General features: G+C 37.6%; 1 protein-coding gene across 1 annotated transcript in view; it reads left to right on the forward strand.

Moving 5' to 3' along the window:
• The window catches only part of sema5bb (sema domain, seven thrombospondin repeats (type 1 and type 1-like), transmembrane domain (TM) and short cytoplasmic domain, (semaphorin) 5Bb), a 66,703-nt gene that overhangs the window by 19,239 nt on the left and 24,585 nt on the right, over nucleotides 1-22,879 (forward strand). The window contains exons 3-5 of the mRNA XM_034298857.2: nucleotides 14,642-14,851; nucleotides 15,010-15,109; nucleotides 15,193-15,238. Of these exons, the coding sequence (XP_034154748.2) occupies nucleotides 14,686-14,851; nucleotides 15,010-15,109; nucleotides 15,193-15,238 (312 nt within the window). The 5' untranslated portion in view covers nucleotides 14,642-14,685. The remainder of the gene's footprint in view (nucleotides 1-14,641; nucleotides 14,852-15,009; nucleotides 15,110-15,192; nucleotides 15,239-22,879) is intronic.

Below are 22,879 nucleotides of genomic sequence, written 5' to 3' on the forward strand. Positions count from 1 at the left end.
GTGAGTCCACTGTTTTGTTTTTCCTCACTCATCTGTTCAGTTTTTCCCTCCTTTCCTTCTCTCGTCTGTTTCTTCTGCTTTCAGTTTCTCTCCTGCTTTTCACCTCTTTGTATCTTTCAGAAGCTTCTTTTGATGCCTTTGCTTTCTTCCTCAGTTATATGCCTGTCTCTTTCTCTCTCTCTCTCTCTCTCTCTCTCTCACACACACACACACACACACAGTCTCTCTCTTTTTCTCTCTGTTTCTCTCTGTGTTTATGTAGATTGGTCTCCGGCTCATCCCCATTGTGTCTGGTTCTCTTTGTTCTCTACTGTGTGTGTATGTGTGTGTGTGTGTGTGTCCATTTGGATGGTGTGAGTGTGTGTTTGAATAGACAGAAATACTGTTTAAAATGAATCAGTGTTGTCCATGTGGTCACACAGCATTCTCTCTCTCTCTCTCTCTCTCTCTCTCTCTCTGTAAACTAAAAAATCTGATCATTACTTGATTTTTTCAGTTCTCACATTACTCACATTAAAAAAACAAAACGCATACTACAGTATATTATGTTGTATTAAAGATGCCTAAACTTTAACCCAATACCAGAGTTATTCAAGCAAGTGGTTTTGTTTTCTATCTCTGCACGTGTGCAGAAAAAAAAGGAGAAATCTAAAAAAAAAAAAAAAAAAAAGCTTGTTTCTATCTTGGGATCAATATGAAGTCCACTCTATTGATGTTCAATATGCAACCATAAAAACTCCCAAATAAAAAATTTCTAGTGAGGCGATGTGCGAGGGCCTCATTACGTCACTTTTAATAGCTCTATCCATCATGCAAGAAGAAATACATAACATAATGGATGTAAAATCTATACAGAGAGCCAGATTAGAGGAAATATTTTTGTCTTTTCAGTGACTCGACTCATTTGTTCGTTCAGTTAAATGATGATTCGGATTTGTTCACTGATTCATTCAGTTGTATGATGTGCAGCCTGATCACGCTGCTGTCTAAAGTTAGAGTAGAGTTTGAGTGAAATGTCTAATAATAGTTTGTTTTGTTTTATAACATGTTTGGAACATGTTCAAATTATTTAGAATTATTTTCACATCTGGCGAAACATTATAATTTCGTGTATTAAAACAGTAAAAGAATCTCCACCATTAATTAAACTCACTGACTCAACTGATTCGCAGAATGACTGACTGAAAGATGACTGAAAGATTCACTGACTCAACTGATTTGCTGAATGAATCTCAGCCGTGACAGAAAGATTCACTGACTCAACAGATTCGTTGAACGAATCTCAGCCATGACTGAAAGATTCACTGATTCAATTGATTTGTTGAAGAATCTCAGCTATGATTGAAAGATTCACTAACTCAACTGATTCGTTGAATGAATCTCAGCCGTGACTGAAAGATTCACTGATTCACTTGATTTGTTGAACAAATCTCAGGCCTGACGGAAAGATTTATTGACTCAACTGATTCGTTGAACGAATCTTGGCCATGACTGAAAGATTCACTGACTCAACTGATTTGCTGAACGAATCTCAGCTATGATTGAAAGATTCACTGACTCAGCTGATTTGCTGAATGAATCTCAGCCGTGACAGAAAGATTCACTGACTCAGCTGATTCGCTGAATGAATCTGAGCCATGACTGAAAGATTCACTGATTCAATTGATTTGTTGAATGAATCTCAGCCATGATTGAAAGAGTCACTGACACAAATGATTTGCTGAACGAATCTCCTCCATGACTGAAAGATTCACTGACTCAGCTGATTCACTGAAAGAATCTCAGCCATGACTGAAAAATTCACTGACTCAACTGATTCGCTGAACGAATCTGAGCCATGACTGAAAGAATCACTGACTCAGCAGATTAGCTGAATGAATCTCAGCCATGACTGAAAGATTCACTGACTCACCTGATTTGTAGAACGGATCTCAGCTGTGACAGAAAGATTCACTGACTCAGCTTATTTGTTGAACAAATCTCAGCCATGATTGAAAGATTCACTGACTCATCTTATTTGTTGAAAGAATCTCAGCCATGACTGAAAGATTCCCTGACTCAACTGATTTGTTGAACGAATCTTGGCCATGACTGAAAGATTCATTGACTCACTTGATTTGTAGAATGAATCTCAGCCATGATTGAAAGATTCATTGACTCAGCTGATTTGTTGAATGGATCTTGGCCATGACTGAAAGATTCACTGACTCACTTGATTTGTAGAATGAATCTTAGCCATGATTGAAAGATTCATTGACTCAACTGATTTGTTGAACGAATCTTGGCCATGACTGAAAGATTCATTGACTCACTTGATTTGTAGAATGAATCTCAGCCATGATTGAAAGATTCATTGACTCAGCTGATTTGTTGAATGGATCTTGGCCATGACTGAAAGATTCACTGACTCACTTGATTTGTAGAATGAATCTTAGCCATGATTGAAAGATTCATTGACTCAACTGATTCGCTGAACGAATCTCAGCCATGACTGAAAGATTCACTGACTCAACTGATTCATTGAACGAATCTTAGCCATGACTGAAAGATTGACTGACTCAACTGATTCATTGAACGAATCTTAGCCATGACTGAAAGATTGACTGACTCAACTGATTCGCTAAATGAGAGATGAGCGAATCCTGACTATAACTGAAAGAATCACTGACTCCACTGATTCATTGAATGTAGTAGGAGCGACTCTCAATTATGACTGAAAGATTCATTGATTGTGATAGGAGCGATTCTCGGTTATGGCTGAAAGATTCACTGACTCAGCTGATTTACTGAATGAGACAGGAGCGAATCTTGGCCATGACTGAAAGATTCACTGACTCAGTGAGTGTAGATCAGGTTCATCACACACAACAGATAAATATAAAGTGGAAACCTAGTATACGTAAAAAACATTGTTTGATACTCATGAAGTCGGTTGTGTATAGGTGTGGAAATGTCTCTGTCTATTTATATTCAGATCGTCATGTACATGTAAACACGTTTACTCTTTCCCTGATGATGTTCTGTTGGTAAGGAGCTAACAATTACCTTCAACTTTCTGTTAATAGATTACAAATCTCTCTCTCTCTTTCTCTCACTCTCTCGGTGGTGAAGTGGTACATAGCTCATGGGGCCATTGAATAACTTGGCTTTAATCTCATGCTTCTTTGCTCATGCTCACTCTGCAGAACTAACAAAGTGTTTCACATTAGTGCAGATTTGAAACACACGCAAACTCACACTCACTGTGTATTAATGCGGTCTAATAACGTGTTAATAATCCCAATGATAACGCAAACGGAAATAAAAAAAACTAAAGAGTATAAACGTACTTATCTTTGTGTACATCCTGCGTGATCACGTATGTTCGCTATGCATATTATTGACATATTTTTAAATATTTAATATACAAAAATGTTTGGATGTTGGAATTTGTCGAGCATCCGAATAATATTTCCAAGCAGAATGATACAAACTTAGTTTTGGGACGTGTGAGGAAACGTTCATGAGACAGAGCTCGTTAAAGGACTAAAGCAAGGTGAATGAAAACGTGACTAACACACCAAGCTAATGTTAGCTACTCATAAGGTTCTTGTTGCTATGGTAACACGCGTTTAGGATGAATATAACGTATAAGAATGAATGTGAACTGGACGGATGAAAGTCTTTGCATGTAAACGCAGCCAGTGTGCGACGCACTCTGGGAAAAGCAATTTTCAGCTTTTTATCCGCTTGAAATCCAAACTGTCATGTTCCATGCATTTTGGTAAGTCCTTACTAATTAGATTTAATCGCAAAATTATGTACGTAGCTGTTAATCCTTCACTCCAATAACACTTTCCTCAACAGAACTGCAATACTATATTACTGTTTGTTGACACAACACAAGAATTAATGAATTTAATAACAAATTCTAAATATATTTAGATATTTAATATATATATTATAATGATATAATATATATTACACATATATGTACATACATAATACATAATATAATACACAATATGTATATTAATATAATATATTATATATTATATTATATCAATAATGTATTAATATATATTTAATATATTTATACTCAAAAGAAATCCTTTTTTTTAGCACTTAACACTAATTTTAGCACTTTTTAGCACTTAACACTAATCATTCATGGTTAACGAGTTGATTAAAATCAGACAGCTTTAATAAAATATCTGCTCCAAGATGAAACTTTGGTCTCCGTGGCTACATCAGCCTCCATAAATGTAAGGGGAAAAAAAAGTAAAAAATATATAAAATCCAAGCAATCAGAAACAAGGAGATGTGTTTAATCTCCTGTCAGTCATGTTGAAGCTAGACGGCATGTGTGGGTGTGGTTTGGGGGCGTGGCTTCAGAGAGGTAGCTATATTTGTGGAAAGTCTCAAGAACGACTTCTCTGACATTTTTTGTATTACTTGCAGTTTCTAGCTGTAATGTCCACCTTAAAAATCCACCTTAAAACTAAGTTTCTGTGGTAATTTTAATTATTAGCTAGATACACACACAGGCCATACGCTAGCTAATTAAGTGTGTGTGTGTGTGTGTGTGTGTGTGTGTTGTCTCCTGTTTGGATCTTATGTCTTATGAGTGGAGCAAAGTTTTACTGAGACACCTGATGACTTCAGACTGACATTTCTTACCTCATTGATGTCTATCTATCTATCTATCTATCTATCTATCTACCTATCTATCTATCCATCTATCTATCTATCTATCTATCTATCTATCTATCTATCTTTTGTATATGATTATATACTGTTTGTCTGTCTCTACTGTGTGTGCCATTGTCTGCATAAATGTGTAATTTGGAGAATAATCATTTTTAACAACTTCATGTTGCATTGTTCAAGTGTCCCTGTGTGTACAGTTTGTACAATATGTACAGAGTGTGTACCGTGTGTGTATAGCGTGTAGTGTGCATAGTGTGCATAATTTTGGAGTGTGAATGCAGTGTGTTCCAGTGTGTGCAGTGTGTGTAAATTGTATAGAGTGTGTTCCAGTGTGTACTGGGTGTGTAAAGTATATACAGTGTGTTCCACTGTGTTCCATTTGGTACAGTGTGTGTAAAGTGTGTACAGTGTGTACATTGTTTTCAGTGTGTGTAAAGTGTATACAGTGTGTTCCAGAGTATACAGTGTGTGTAAAATGTGTTCCACTGTGTGTACAGTGTGGACATTGTGTTCAGTGTGTGAAAAGTGTATATAGTGTGTTCCAGGGTGTGTAAAGTGCGTACAGTGTGTACATTGTGTTCCAGTGTGTGTTCAGTGTGTGTAAAGTGTATACAGTGTGTTCCAGTGTGTGTTCAGTGTGTGTAAAGTGTATACAGTGTGTTCTAGTGTGTACAGTGAGTGTACAGTGTGTACATTATGTTCAGTGTGTTTTCAGTGTGTGTTCAGTGTGTGTAAAGTGTATACCATGTGTACAGTGTGTACAGTGTGTGCATAGTGTTTGGTGTGTGTTCAGTGTGTGTTCCAGTGTGTACAGTGGGTGTACAGTCTGTACATTGTGTTCAGTGTGTGTTCAGTGTGTGGAAATTGTGTACAGTGTATGCATAGTGTTTGGTATGTGTTCAGTGTGTACACTGTGTTCAGTGTGTGTTAAGTTTGTGTACAGTGTGTACACTGTGTTCAGTGTGTGTGCAGTGTGTGTGCAGTGTGTGTACAGTGTGTGTGCAGTGTGTGTACAGTGTATAAAGTGAATGATTCTGGAATTAACGAATTAAATAAAGTTCCCACAGGAGGTTGTTGCTAGCTAGCTGTTTTAGCTAACCTAATCTAAGCAAATACGCATTTCTTGCCTTGTTTTTATTTTTAATAATTGTCTAAAGACATCCACCAGACATTTATTTCATTCCTTCACACATTTATTTCATTCTTTTATTCTTTTTAACAGTTTAAAGGGTCAGTGATGATCAGTAAAATGTTTTGTCCAGCATTACAGAGATTCATTAGCTGCTAGTTAGCCAATTTTCTGCGAACATGATCTAGCAGTGTGCGCTTTCCAGATGAGATTATTTCATTAACAAAGTTTAGTTAAGCAGGTCAGTCGTAATGAAAAAAAGTCCAGAGACGTTAAAGAAGTGGTGAAACTTCGGGTTCTTTATTTTGAGTGTTTTTTTTTTTAGAAAAACAATCCCTACACTTTGATTTAAGACCTTTAAAATCAGGAAAAACGTACTCCCATAGCGTGTGGCTGTGGAGTGGAGGTTTGAGTATAGACAGGACCGTAATCTACAGAGTGTGTGAGGTTCAAGAACAGATGTGTGCGGAATACAGGAGGAGAAGAGGACAGAGAGGACGGAGTGCAGACAGAGGGAGGAGAGCGGTGAGAAATGAAGAAGCGCTGTGTAGCGCCGCTGTTTAACATTCTGACTCGAGCCACGGCGTTTAACTTTGGCAGACAATCACGCGGTCAAATCAACAGCTTCATTCACACGCTAACGAGATCAGGACCGCTAACACAGAACAGGCATTCACACACACGCGCACACACACACACACACATCCAGAGAGAGAGAGAGAGAGAGAGAGAAGCGTGATAAAGGGAGAGAGACATGGAGCATTCGTTTTTTTGTTCCTTTGCCTTTTCTGTCTTTTACAGGTTTATAAACATAACAATGCTCAATTCTTCTTTTTCATACTATTGTTCTTGACCTTCTTCTTCTTCTTCTTCTTCTCATTTTTAACCCCAACGTTACCTATACAAATGCACCCGGGTTTATCGTGACATCGAGGCACACTGAAAGTAAATTAAGAGAAAGATGCAGCAAAAGGTAAAATGGTTTACCCGCACCAAGAGATAATAAAAGGAGAAAAGAAAGAAGATAAAGCACAGACCGAGAGAACGAGAGGAAGAACAAACTGAACAAAAAAGTCCAGAAAGTTCCAAATGAAAAAAAGTGACAGACGATAAATGAAACACTTTCAGCTGGTGCAAAAAAAAAAAAAAACATTCAATTGAATGGTGTGCATGTGTGTGTGTGTGTGTGTGTGTGTGTGTGGGCATATGTGTGTGTGTGTGTTGTCTGCTGATTGGCTCTTATGTCTTGTTAGTGGAGAAAAGTTTTACTGAGACACCTGATGATCTCAGACTGACATTTCTTACCTCAATTATGCTTTTAAAACCATTAATATTTGATTATAGAACCTATCTATCTATCTATCTATCTATCTCTTTGTATATGATTATATACTGTTTGTCTGTCTGTCCTGAGTGTGCCATTGTCTGCATAAATGTGTAATTTGGAGAATAATCATTTTTAACAACTTCATGTTGTGTTATTAACATGTTCTTATGTGTACAGTGTGTACAATATGTTCAGTGTGTGTACAGCTTGTGTAGTGTGTAGTGGTGCATACAGCGTGCATAGTGTGTGTTCAGCTGTGTTCCACTACAGTGTGTATATATGTACACATATGTACAGTGTGTGTTCAGTGTGTGCAAAGTGTATACAGTGTGTTCCAGTGTGCGCAGTGTGTGTAAAGATTATACAGTGTGTTCTAGTGTGTACAGTGTATGCAGTGTGTTCCAGTGTGTTCAGTGTGCATACAGTGTGTGTAAAGTGTATGCAGTGTGTTACAGTGTGTTCAGTGTGTACAGTGTGTGTTCCAGTGTGTACTGTGTGTAAATTGTATACAGTGTGTTCCAGCGTGTACAGTGTTTGTAAAGTGTATACAGTGTGTTCCAGTGTGCGCAGTGTGTGTAAAGAGTATACGGTGTGTTACAGTGTGTGCAGTGTGCATTCCAGTGTGTACAGTGTGTGTATATACAGTGTTTTCCAGTTTGTTCCACTGTGCGTACAGTGTGTACATTATGTTCAGTGTCTGTAACGAGTATACAGTGTGTTCCAGTGTGTCCAGTGTGTACAGTGTGTGTAAAGTGTATACAGTGTGTTCCACTGTATTCCAGTGTGTACAGTGTGTGTAAAGTGTATACAGTGTGTTCCACTGTGTTCCAGTGTGTGCAGTGTGTGTAAATTGTATACAGTGTGTTCCACTGTGTTCCAGTGTGTAGTGTGTGTATATACAGTGTTTTCCAGTTTGTTCCACTGTGCGTACAGTGTGTACATTATGTTCAGTGTGTGTAAAAAGTATACAGTGTGTTCCAGTGTGTCCAGTGTGTCATAGTTTTTTGTGCGTGTTTGTGTGTATGTTTGTGTGTATGTGTGTGTGTGTGTGTGTGAATAGTTTAACAGCTTAAAACACGGCTTTGAGAGACATATTTTCACACAGTCCTGTAAAAACTCTGAACATTAGTGGTGGATTTTCAATGCGTGTTGCTGAGCACAGTTTACTTTGACTTGTTGTTTGGGGGAGATTACATCATCTGTGCTCTGTGTGTGTGTGTGTGTGTGTGTGTGTGTGTTTCTGTTTACACAGCCAGTGAATACTTTCTGGACACCGAGCTTTTCAACATGTTTTCAATAAGTGAGCATTTCTTTTGGCTGGAGCAGCTGTAATTGCTGCACGCACACACTCTTCCTCTGGACAGTGAGTGTGTCCATGTGTGTGTATGCTGAGGACAAGAATGATAATGGGACAAATGAAAAAAAAAAAGTTGTGTGATCAATAAGACTCCAGGCAAATTTGCACAGAAAGCATTTCTGAAGCGATTTCAGTAGTCACTGGAAAGATACACTTCATTTTAAACAGCTTTCAATTTTAAATTCAGCTTTCACAAAAAAAAAAAAAAATCCTAAGGCAGAGAATCGCAGAGCGATAGATGCTTTAGAAGTCTTTTAAAATGGAGTCTCTGCGCTTTACATCACCTACACTGTGTCATTACTGAGAGTCCACGAGAAGACAAAAAGTAAGAGAACCACAAAAACGCAGTCCCACAGACTGATTAAAATTGAGCCATTATAGTTAATGACAGCTGCAGCTGGAATAAAGCTTCACTTTATATTCACTTTTGAATTCTCGAATCTGATTGGTCATAAGTTGCTGATTAATTTTTCACAAGCTCTGACAGTAGAGCAGCTTGTAATAATGCGTTCGTTTCTATAGTAACAGCTCATACACAGGGACTTGTATGGCACATAATATAAGACTAATAATACACGGATTTAAACACATCTGATTTAACAAAGAAATGCACATCATAATTAATATGGTGAAGGCGACGTTCATTAAACGTGTATGGAAGGAGTCTCCAGTTTCATCGCTTTCTAACAGTTCTCAGGATGGAGGAGTTTACGCTTCCTTGGTAACATCCCTAAGTGTATATTTTTGGTTTTATTAATTTCAAAAGAGAGAAAAAAAAAGAGGATGGTGAGTGAACAGTATGTTTGTAGCTTGTTTCACGGACATTCCACATCTTTAAATGTAACTATAAATGGATAAGAAGTATCTGCCATTCTTTAATAAAAAAAGAATTGTTAGCTAATTGTTGTGATGTAAGAAGAATGAAACATTTCAGGATGTGCTGTTATGGGAAAATAATCAACAATAATCAAGTGTTTTATTTCTTACTTACGCAACAATATGATGATTGTCGTTTTCGGTAAATAAATTCATGATACGATGATGTAGTCATATCTCTGCGTCTGAAGTAGACATCTGGATTTTCAGGACAAGAATCTTGCTACAAACTTTCAGGGAAGACATTCTGTTATAGATGCCACTGAGAAACGTAGTTAAGTAATGAATAACACATGACAGACACAGCAATAATGCACGCTGGGGTGGTGTGATGCGGTACAACGCGCCAGCGGAGTGCCACTACCAGGCATTCCATCACCAGCCTTGCACTTTTTTTCTCTTTTTCTCTCTCTCGCTTGGATCGCTCCCTCTCTCACCCCTCTCTCTCTATCGAGAGAGTCTTTTTTACAGAGAATGCAAAAACTTGTGTGTCCTGAAGACTTTGCTGTGCTGATCAACTTCGCAAAGGACCGTGACTGTTCCGATGCACTTACAACCGAGACTCCTTCCATAAATTTTAATAATTGTGCCCTAAAAAAATGACAACACATTTTTAAATACGTTGAGTCTTAGATTACGTTGAGTGTCTGCCGTCCCTGTGTGTGAGCTGTTACTATAGAAACAATAACATATTACATCGAATGCGTTGATATTAACCTTACAGCCTTATAGTTACAGCTGAAGCTACCTGTACTGTTATACGAAATGAATGCACAACTTCTGACCAATCAGATTCGAGTAAAAAGTGCATTGAAGTCTCTATCAGTAAATACATTCTGATACTGGTTCGTAATATAGTAACAAGCACTCAGACAATACAAAGTTTTTTTTAAATGCTAATCAGATTCAGAGGTTGAATGGCGCTCAGAGGCAGACCTGCCAGAAGCGAGTTGAAGGAGTCCAGTCTCGAAATGACAAGGGACTGAACAAGCACCTGAGTGGCCTGTGTGGAAAGAAATGGACGAATCCTTCTGATGTTATAAAGGAGAAATCGGCATGAGCGTATCAGATTAGCAATGTGAGAGGATTTATTGGTTAGCTAGCTGTCCTCAAGCTTAGTTTGATCTTATCCTGGATTTTCTTTTTAGCATGATACATCACCATCATAACTTATGCTGTATAACTAACATTCTCTAGGGCAGGTTATGTTAAGGATCACAGACTTTAAATAGATCTTGTGGATTTTGGAGCAAAAACTCTCATCCCTTGGCGTTCTCTTGATTATCCTGAATTTCCATATTGGGAATACTGTAAAAACTTTTCCTACTTCTAGAGTGCGACATTGCAGATTCCACTTACTGCAATTCCTCTCACTGATCCAAAATCTGAAGGGTTTTTACGCAGTATTTATTTAACTACAACATACAGCTTGCTAAAACTATAACGAGGTAGCCATTTCCGCATTTAATTCAGTTTAATTTTTTTTGTATAGTGCTTTTAACAATAGTCAGTGACATATTTATCTTTACAGCTCTCTGTGAGCACACAGATGACCTATCCACATTATCCACATCAACAATCCCCCATCAACCAAGAATGTTATTAAGTGCATTAAGCTTGTATTTCTTTGTACACTCCTTTTTCTCATTCCTTGCGCTGATTAAATGTTTGGGTTTGTTCCAGCAAGATTACACAATAAGACTTGAGAAATGAGAAATACACTCCGCCCCATGTACTTGCATCACTGCTGTTGAACACATACACATACCTTAGCTGCCTGAGACGGAGACAGAGACAGAGACAGAGTACAGACCACCTCAGACCCCCACCATAATGGAGTATCAATCATTATTAGACACGCGAACTCCTCTTCTACGGGAGTATACCCCGGGAGACACGGACCAGTTCCTTTAACGTCACTTATTTTTCAAGTCTTCAGCTCCCTATCTGTCTCTTTTTAATAGGACACGAAAAATGTACACTAATGGAACAGCATTTGTTTCACTTTAGGCTCTTTTTTTTCACTGTTAATGTTTGGAACAAAAGAATAACTACAGATCGTCCCAAAAGTCTCCATACATAGGCAAAATATTTTTTAGCAAAATGTCTTCCAAAATTTTTCATACTTAGTTTATATGATATTTATTTTTTCAGATAGCCTTTAAGAATGGCTTGGACAAAAGAAGGACGTATTGAAATCATTCTTATGGCTGGATCGGGAAGCCGTCTCAAGGTTGTGATGGACTTTAAGAGGAAACATGGGAAGCACGTTACGCACAACACTGTTGCCAAACTTATTAACAAATTCAAAAAGACTGGAAGTGCCGCGGACCAACCCGAGAAGTGGACGTCCACGAACATCCGCTGATGAAGACACAACCGACGTAGTCCTGGCAAAGACAGTCCCCTATGTATGAAGACTTTTGGGACACCGTGTATATTGAGACCATATTATACCAAGTGATTAAAAAAAATGTAGCTAGACCTAGCTAGATCGAGAAAGTTGTTAACGAGCGTTGTGAGACGAGTTGCATGTGTTCAGCTTTGTAAACTAAGGAACTCTGATTATTATTATTATGTTAAGCCTTCGTCAGTTATCCTTGGTAAAGATTTTGCCAATGCTATTATTGTTAGAATAATATTTTTAAGCCTATGAGCAAGGAACTCGCAAAATACCGCGCAATACTGAACGCCACAGGAGACTTCTAGTAGCAATCAGACTGTAAAACTCCGCCCCTTTCTACAGGAAGCAGTTTTTAAAAATTGTAATTCTGCCCTAATGTTGAGTCAGTAGCACGTGATCGGTATGTTTATTTTTTTATTTTTAAGTACCTATTATATGTTTATATCTATATTTATCTATACTCTATACAAATGTATGTCATATTCATGTTCTCTTGAGCAAGTTTGTCCGAAGTTTCCTTCGGGATCATTATCATCTACAGTACTGTGCAAAAGTCTTAGGCACCCTTTTTTTTTAGTACAAACTTTGTTATCGATTTTTATTTTATGACTTCTACATTATTGACTCAGAACAAAAACTTTTTAGATTTCCAAACATTAGTTTTCCAGCACAAAATTAAATGTTACAGAAAAATTTTTGTATGTTCTGTCAGTAAAGAAAGCAGCAGATTACATAAGAGTCACTTTTCAGACAAAAAAAATAATGAAGGCTGCTGGGTTTCGCTGCAAAAATAAGAAGCAAGTGTGACAGTAAAAGTGTCCAGAAGAACTGTGGCTGCTTCTGCAAGATGCTCAGTAACACTTACAGCTCATTTCCTTATAAAACTGCACACATTGTACCTGAGACTACTATTTTTTTATAATAGGATCATCACACCAAATATTGACTTTGTTTCATTTATTGCTGTTTACTGCTCTTTATAGTATTTTTTTATGTAGAAACATTTAATTTCATTATTTCTGAAGGCATCTTTGCTCTACAGCATTTCTTTGCATGTGCCTAAGACTTTTGCACAGAACTGTATATATACACTCACTGGAAATATCACTAGTCTGTGCAAATACAGTCTCTGTAACTATATATATATATATATATATATATATATATATATATATATAGTGCTATTTCCAGTGAGTGTTTTTCCCTCTGTTATTGTTATACATCCATGAAATAAATGGTACACTCTCAAAAACACTAAAAGGTTCAATGTAGATCCCTATAACACAAAGGTAAAACCTGTTTACAAATCCTTAATTTACCTGTTAAAAATGACATCGTTTAGTGCTAGAACTTAAAGTATACACCACAGTGCGGTTGAATTCTTGATTCTGATTGGTCAGGTATGCATAATTTTTGTATTAAAGCACAGCTTGGAGAGTAGGTTTATATTAATGCTCTCGTTCTTCTAATACATTATCGTTTCTATAGCAACAGCTCACACACACGGGGACTTGTATGGCAGAATCGCCACATAATCGAAGACTAATAATAAACAGATTGAAGAAAATGTGTAAGTGTTGATGTGGAAGTTTTTTAGCAGACATTTATTTAGCATGTATCGAAGGAGTCGCGGGTGTCAGCGCTTTGTAACAGTCATGGTGCTTTGTAAAGTTTCCCAGCATGCAAAAGTGTTTATGCTTTATGATTTCTCCTTGAAATGACCAGCTGAGTTTTTAGAAAGAGAGAGAGAGAGAGAGAGAGAGAGAAACAAGAGGATGGTGAAGGAACTCCACAGCTTCAAAACGACATTGAAAAGAGTGATATGTTGTTAATTAATAAATTAAACATTGTAATCATTGATAAATCGCTGTGGTATAAACGGAATAAAACACTCTTTGCCCTGTTGAAGGATATGTCTATATATTTATAAGCCTGCCTGTTTGACTGATATATCTATCAGTCTGTCTTTCTGTCTATCTGTCTGTCGGTCGACCGTCCATCCGTGGCCTCATTAATTCATTTCTTTGTCCCTCACGCGGTTATCTGTTCACCCGTATCAAATGGATGCAGACAAAACCTCAATGTCTCACGTGGGGACTTTTTCCTAGACGTCTATCAATGCCGTCTGTGCCTTTCATTTTCTCTTTCTCACTTTCATCTGACATCCGTCCATCTCCATTGGCCTGGCTTGGGCTGAAAGGCGCTGTGTGAATGGAGGTGTGTGTGAGCGCTGGAGTGTTAGCGGGGTGTTTGGGGTGTGTTAGCGGGGCGTTAGGAGCGTTAAAGGGGTCCTTTGGATTTTGAGCCGGATTAGACATGCTCAGGGGAGGATTGAGTGGAGCAGAGAAAAGAGCAATAGAGATAGTGTGTGTGTGTGTGTGTGTGTGTGTATATGTGTGTGTGTGTGTGGGACCACATTTGTGCGCATTGTTGGTGTTTATGGATTGATCATGGTCATGTGAGTGTTTAGGAGTGGATTTTAAGAGTAAGCGTTCGATTAGTGGTGTAGTCAAACCTCTGAATCTGTAAGAGTACTTATCCAAGTGTAGTGTGTGTGTGTGTGTGTGTGTGTCTCTAAATGTTTTTATAAGCACCAGTGGATATCAGTTACAGCCTTTGGCTAACTTCTCTGAGTGCAGTTTGTTGCTAAAGATAATTATTTACTCTCTCTCTTTCTCTCTCTCTCTCTCTCTCTCTCTCTCTCTCTCACACACACACACACACACACACACACACACACTTTCATTACTTTGCTGTATTCATTTTTCTTTCTTTCTTTCTTTCTTTCTTTCTTTAGTACAAATAAAAATATAAAGTATATATCACTCCCTAATTATCTGTTTTGTTTTTCCCGTCCAGGTGACTCCCAGTTTTGTGGTAAAGGTGTGGTTGTCATAGTAACCATGCCTGCGATGTCCGTTTATTCTCCCGGACCTTTCATCGTCCTTCTCTCCGTCTCCCTGTATCCACTCCTTACATCCCAGCATTCCCTGACCTCTGACCCCAACCTCGTCACTTCTCATGCTCAACAGTGCAGCGTGAAACTGCATCCTGTTACGTCTTATGAAGGTCAGCCATTTTGTCCTGCTGTTTCTCTATTAGTCTTATTACTCTCTCTCTCTCTCTCTCTCTCTCTCTCTCTCTCTCTCTCTCTCGCTTTCCCAGTTGTGTATAAGTGACCCACAGTGATGACACTTGTGGTTGTCTCAATATCCTTCTCTCCACAGCTCTCAGTGCATGGCTCTCATCCTTCTCTATGCCTGGAGTGAGTGATTACTCCCAGCTCGCTTTAGACCTCAGCAGGAACCAGCTGATTGTTGGAGCCAGGTAACACACACACACACACACACACACATCAATCAGTCGCATAAGGCAGACACACATTGTTTATATTCTGTCCTTCTCTGTAGGAACTACCTGTTCAGACTGAGTTTGGCTAATGTTTCTTTACTTCAGGTAAGGTCTCTCCACCTCTTTCTCTCTCTCTCTCTCTTTCTCTCTCTCTCTCTCACACACACACACACACACACACAATGTTTATAATTCTACCTTTGTGAGGTATGCTATATCTATACCTAAATCTGTTCTGACTTTTAGGGTTTTTTTTTAATAAAAGCTGCACTTTTTGTATAAAAAAAAAGAAAGAAAGAAAGAAAAAAATTTATATTACTTTTGCAGATGAACCAAATGTTCCCACAAGGGCAAAACTGTCACATATTCCTATCATTAGTGTGTGTGTGTGTGTGTGTGTAAGAAATGTGGCTGTTTCATCTGCTGTAAAATGTCTTCTTTTCTGTGATGCGTGCAGTCTGAGGGTTTGTCTTAATCACCTCCCTAGTTCAGTAGTCAGGCCACTGATCAGGAAGTCGGCCATTTTAAGGGCTGTCTCGATCGCAAAATCCTTCTAGTGCACTGGAACGTTCACTCCCTAAAAAAAAAAATCCCAGAATACACGGCAAAAACCCAGGGTGCATCGATGCTCACTATGTTCCTTTACTGGAAATGATGTCATATTTTCTACGTCTACAAACGGAAGGAGCTTGTTATCGTTGTTGTAGCTCTCAAATGATTACTCACGTTAGCGTTAGCGATGTTTAACTTTATTTGATGTTCTATGCACGGTTTGTTTACGTCTCCGATCCTGCTTGAAGTACCGTGACAGAAAAGCGTCTGATTAAGCTAACAAATTTATAACACATATAGTTATCAGAAAGTTATCGGTCCTGCGTGTTGTTGATAAATACCAGGGGTGAGGTTTTACAACGCAAGTATGTAGTCGTGTCGCCGGAAATTGAGTCATCAGTGTCCCAATGTATAGAGCCAGGGTCCTTACCAGTGCCCCGAACTCGTGTACATGATATACTGATTCACTAGGGAGCTAGAGAGCTGATTGAGACTCACACTGAATGTAACATGTGGTTATTGAAGGCAGTGTGTTTGCTCAGCGTGGGCTTTATTATGGGCAGTCCAACAATTGTAGTCATAGTACCTAGCGTGGGTCAAAAGATAAATCGGCATCATGAACAAACTCATCCATATCAGGCATTAGTCGTAAAACCAGAGCAAACAGGGATAGAAAACACGGCTCAGTAATGCACGTAAACACACAACAAGATTTTGGAGTGTATAAATAGACAAAGTAATCAGAGTGAAACATAAAACAGGTGAGTATAATCACTAACGGATTAATGACGAGACAGAGGTGGAGACAGGATCATGACCAAAACAAACAAACGCACAAACAACAAACAGCATCACACACTGATATGTGGGTGCGAGGTGCAATATGAATCTTTATTTTATATAAACTTTATACTTTTTAAACAATTTCAGTTTTGAAGCTTTCCCTTTAAATCACACTCACAATGTTAAGAAATTTAAATTCCAGCTACCAGATGATGATGTCATTATGGTCGTTACAGCAGCCGACCAATCAGCAACCAGCAGCTTTGCTTGAACTCACACTCTGTGGAAGAACACACTCGTTAGAATGCTAACACACACACACACACACACAGACATACTCATTATAATCACATACTTTTTCTTTGTGTCGTTTTTCTTGCCCTTTCTTCCTTCTTTTTTTCTTACATTCTATTTTTATCCCTCTATCACTTCAATCATCTTTAAACGGTTGTTAACGACAGCATTTGCACTTTGTGATGATTCCTTACGCGTGTATAAATGTCTCCTCAGGAAGTGCACGTCTAGTTTAATTAGTCCTCTCTCTCTCTCTCTCTCTCTCTCTTTCTCTGTCTATTTCTCTCTAGTTTTTACACAGATCTGATTTTTCTGTACCTCTTGTTTACATATATACAGTATGTAAGACATAACCATTATCCAGTTCCTGTGTTTACATCGTTCTGCCACCAAAACACAGCAAGCTAAAAACTTTCTACCAGTAGCATCACTGCACTTGTAGAAAGAACGAGTGATTCTGTTCTTTCCATTGAGATTATTGTAGTCTTCTGCCTCTTTGTGTCTTGCCTTCAGGCCTTTATTGTTTATTCTGGCACTGGATCCGGGACTGACTGTACCCTGCAGGGTTCATTTGAATAATGATTTCCCTCTGCAGATGGATAAGACAGTGTGAGGCAGTAATTGTAGTCTGTGTATTCCAGTATTGTTGTTACTCTGACTTTTATTTTGACGTGACAGGTGATATAGAGATTGACCAGTCTGGAATATAGGCTCCAGCTGCTTTTATTTATTTAAATTTTTCTTATTAAAAATGTCCAAGCTGTCCGTTGTATGATATGTGTCTTTCAAAGCCGGCTATCTTAACCTGAAGATCTCGGCTAGCTAAAATCCTTTAGACCCTAGCTAAACCCTTCACGCCTTTACAACACGCCTTTAAGCACCAAATGAGGGATTTTGGCCTAACTTGTCGTCGTGTGACAATCGGATGTGAGCATTTAGATGCAAATTCAAATGACTAGATTATAGATATATTTCATATGGGGCGTGAAAAAACCTGATCTAAGCTGTTTACACGTATATGGCAATATCCAATGAGTAAATGCAGCCTTACTTCCTGTCTCTGTCTCTTTCAATTCACTTCAATTCAGTTCAATTTACTAAGCTTTACTGGCATGCCTATAATCAGCTACAGAAATACTCTCTATTCTCACTCTCTCTCTTTCGCTCTTTCTCTCTCTGTCCACGTTTACTTTCAACTCTGAATTTCTGAACTCTTTGTGAAAATCCTCAGTGATCTCATGAAGCTGTGTCCACAAGCCTGACATTTAACCTTTAACCCCCAGCTCTTTCACACACACATACTCTCGCATGTGCTTGCTGACATTCCTTTAAGCCGAGCTCCTGTTAGTGCAAACGTAACACTTATGGTCCAATAGTTATGCTAAAGGAAATGAGGTAATTAGCTCTACTATTAGCTGTATATGGTTGCGTGGTTTGATTGGGCTGAGAAACTGAAACATAGCATGATTACGGTTTGGTAATTGAAGTGTAAAATGAAGAAAGATGGTGTTTTAGTTGATATCATATTACGTGACAGGTAAGTGATATTTATTTGATATAATTTTCAGTAGTCTAGGAGAATGATCAGTGTGCAGGATGAGTCTAGCAGAGTGGAAGTATGCATAAACATCTAGCACAGTGGTGACCTCTGACCCCAGGAACCTTAGTTTGCCCTCCTGCAGGATGTCTTTGTGATGAACGAGCAGCAGAATAATGAAGATTCATTCTTCAAGTCTCTTTTAGACCTTCAGCTCCGCACGAAAATCCACGTACGTTGCCTTTCTGCTTCACGTTTACAAACAGCGCCACGTTTTTAATGAACACTTTCATTTCCCATCTGTTGTATCCTTCTTTTTTCACAGATCAAAAGGTGGCCTTAAAACACCCTAAAAGCTTTTTACATCCTAATCTCTATTACAATAATCTCTATTACAGCTGCACAATATGGAAAAAACTGTGATATGTGATAAAGATGTAGGATCATGATGATGACGATGACGATGATGATGATGATGACGATGATGATGATGATGATGATGATAATGATATGCACTGTATACAGGTTTACTGTGTCTCTAATTGGAAGTGGAACAAAATACTTAAACCAAATAAACCAAATAACAAAATTATAAAAAAAAAAACCCAACTAATAAATAATGAAGCTGATAAAATAAACAGTTATTATTATTATTATTATTACTATTATTATTATTATTATTATTATTAATAATAATAATAACTAAAAATCCACAGAAATTTGCAAAAATTTTATCATTTTATTATTATATATTAATATAATAATAATAATAATAATAATAATAATAATAACTAAAAATCCACAGAAATTTGCAAAAATTTAATCATTTTATTATTATATATTAATATAATAATAATAATAATAATAATAATAAATGATTACATTTCTGCAATGTTCTGTGGATTTTTAGTTAGGGACTGAATACATTATTAGTTAATGTAATTGTAATTCATTAACATTTAAAAAAAAAATTCCAATTAATACATGCGTTATTCACAGTGCTACTTTGTTAACGTTACTTATGGTTTATTGGTGCTGAGGATTATTGTTTATTAATGTTAAATAATGACGTAAATAATGTTAGTTAAGGAAAACATCATGTATGCTTTACCTCTTAGGTTTGTTTAATGAAATAACCAAATACAATTTGAATATTAAACTTTACTTATTAAACTCCTTAAGGTGATCTGTTCACATATTCAGCCTTTTGTGAGGACCAAGATGGACCAAATGTCCTCGCAGTGATAAGATTATGTCAAGTGGCAAGTCGTGCAATTACACGGTACCTTCCAAAAACAGTTTTTTTCAAATCCCACCTTAAGATGGTGTGTTCTGTTGACCTCAGATAATGTTAGGGTTATAACAACATTTATATTTTTTATACATTCTGTATATATATATTTTATATAACATCTATATTTTTAAGCTGAACCTTTCAGTGAGTAATTGTATATAACTCAATAATAGTGAGAAAAAACTAATTATTAGCTTAAACCTAAATCTAACCCTAACCTTAATATCAGTAACTTAAAGAAAATCTTTCAGCTCTTTTAGTTTTTTTTTTTTTTTTAAAAATAAAAGTGAAAAAAAGTATATTTTATAAGGACCAGGTAAGTGTGAGGACATTTAACCCTATTCTATCATAGTGAAGACATTTGGTCCTCACAAAGGGCTGAATACGCACACACACACACACACACACACACACACACAGTGCTGCCGTGTATGAATAAAGCAACTTGCGCCACTTTATCCTGTTTTGTTATCCCAGTTTCACAGCTCTGCGTTTAATGATAACAATAAAATAAGATTAATCATGCGGCCCTAATCACTATCCACCACATCTGCAGTGTGTGTGTGTGTGTGTGTGTGTGTGAGAGAGAGAGAGAGAGATTACGAACAAACAAGATTTACAACACGTATCCCTTTACTAACAAACGGAGCAGAACGCTGTTTACTCCAAGCGCATTTATAATAGAGGGATTTGGTGCAATAACATTTTTGACAGCGATCGTTATGGCTTCAGTGATGCTATGATGCATTTTGACAAATCATAGGGAAATGTGGATTTATAGTGTATCACGCTGTGCCATACCCATATAATGCCCCTGTTCTGAAGTCAGATTGTTTCGTGGACTGGAATTACAGTGAAAGATTTGAAAATATTATAAGCTCTGTTATTCCACTAGGGGCAAAATAGAAAAAATAGAGAAAAAAAAAACTAAACTCAGTGCCATAAATTCAGCAACTGATAAAATGTTCTAATGATGGAATTCTAATAAAGAGTACAGGAGATCATTAAAAGTGAAACTTTAACATTACAGGACAGAAATATTAATGGATCCTGATGGAAATGACAGTGAAGGCACCGTACAGTATGCAGTACTTAATGTTTAAGGCATTAAGGCATCAGACCAGTGAGGAACTCTCCTGGATTATGTGTTATATTATATTATGTAAGATATTATAGTACCTTACTGTAAATATGTTTTACAGTTATTTCCTGTAAATGTTACAGCACTTTACTAGCAACCCTGCTGCCAGTACATTACTGTAAAATTTACAGTTCAATTTATAAGTGTAGTGCACACTAATACAGTGTAGGGAGAAGGGAGCAGGATGGCATTTGGAACACAGCTCAGGATACTAATGCTGCGTTTGACTTAACTCAGAGTTTGACTTAACTCGGAACTTGACTTAACGTGGAAACTCGACAACTCAGAACTTGACTAAACTCTGAGCTTGACTTAACTCAGAACTCAACTTAACTTGGAACTCGTCTTAACTCTGAGCTTGACTTAACCTTGGAACTCAACTTAACTCAACTCAGAGCTCGATTTAACTCTGAGCTTGACTTAACTCAGAACTCAACTTAACTCTGAGCTTGACTTAACTCAGAACTCAGCTTAACTCTGAGCTTGACTTAACTCAGAACTCAGCTTAACTCTGAGCTTGACTTAACTCAGAACACAACTTAACTCTGAGCTTAACTTAACTTGGAAATCGACTTTACTCAGAGCTCGACCTAACTCGGAGCTTGACTTAACTCTGAGCTTGACTTAACTCAGAACTCAACTTAACTTGGAACTCGTCTTAACTCTGAGCTTGACTTAACCTTGGAACTCGACTTAACTCAGAACTCACCTTCAGAGCTCGACTTAACTCTGAGCTTGACTTAACACAGAACTCAACTTAACTCTGAGCTTGACTTAACTCAGAGCTCAACTTAACTCAGAGCTCAACTTAACTCTGAGCTTGACTTAACTCAGAGCTCAACTTTACTCAGAGCTCAACTTAACTCTGAGCTTGACTTAACTCTGAGCTTGACTTAACTCAGAACTCAACTCTGAGCTTGACTTAACACAGAACTCAACTTAACTCTGAGCTTGACTTAACTCAGAGCTCAACTTAACTCAGAACTCAACTTAACTCTGAGCTTGACTTAACTCTGATCTTAACTTAACTTGGAAATCGACTTTACTCAGAGCTCGACCTAACTCTGAGCTCGACTTAACTCAGAGCTCGTGCCTTGAGCTACAAAGAACCTGGACACCTTCACGCTAGTCTTTTGTTAGCAACAGTGTAGTCAGCTAATATTAGTGATTAGAAAACAGCAAACTGTGTAGTCAGTGTTTAGATTTAACAAGACAGTATGTCTGTATGTTGATTAATCTAAAGCAAATACTTGTATATACAGGCATAACTCATTTTAAAATTGAATAAAAAGTGCTGCTGTTTTACTGCTGATGCCGTGAGCAGCCTTGCTGATTTGACATCATGCGCTGAACAGAGGGTTAAGGAGACCTTAGCGAGTAGGAATTTCGAGTTGAGGGGGTGTTTTCTTTGGTTCTTCTTGGTCAAAGGTCAGAGTTATGAGCTTTAGTCGAATGCAGCTTCCAGCTTACACCTGAAGCACACATTTACTGACAATTTTCCAGACTCGGAGGAGGCCATGCTAATCTAATAGAGACTCAAGGGCGATAGTTTACATGTGTGTGCTGGTATGCTTGTGTACCGGTGTGAGTTTGAGTTGTTAATTGCTTTCTGTGTGGTAAAAATCCTCCTACTACAGATGATAATTAGTCTCAGTGTGCCCTGACCTCAAACTCTGACCTCTGACCTCGATGCACTTTCCCCATTCATGCTACAAAAAGCTCTGATTAATCAGAAAGGTTTAAATGTGACCTGGGGAGTTGTATTGAAAGCTATTGATATATGTGTGTGTGTGTGTGTGTGTGTGTGTCTGAAAGCATAGATTCCCCTCATGCTGAACCTGGATGTCATGGATGTTGACGGAGTAACAATAAAGGAACTTTACCCCAAATGTACTCCATCAACAAAGACATGTTTAGTGTCTGAACTTTACTTCTTTAGTTGTATACTGGTGCTACGAGGCTAATGTAGCTAACAGGTACTTTAAATGAAGTTTACAGTATGTCACAAAAATTGTCAACCTTCACACGTGTAAAGAAATTCTATAAAGCAAAGATTCCTTCAATAAAAATACATTTAAAAGCCAAACTTTAATAACTATATTGAGTAAATAGTACAACAACCAATAAACAATATTACACACACAC

Source organism: Pangasianodon hypophthalmus, chromosome 2 (assembly GCF_027358585.1).
Source record: "Pangasianodon hypophthalmus isolate fPanHyp1 chromosome 2, fPanHyp1.pri, whole genome shotgun sequence".
NCBI lineage: Eukaryota > Metazoa > Chordata > Actinopteri > Siluriformes > Pangasiidae > Pangasianodon > Pangasianodon hypophthalmus.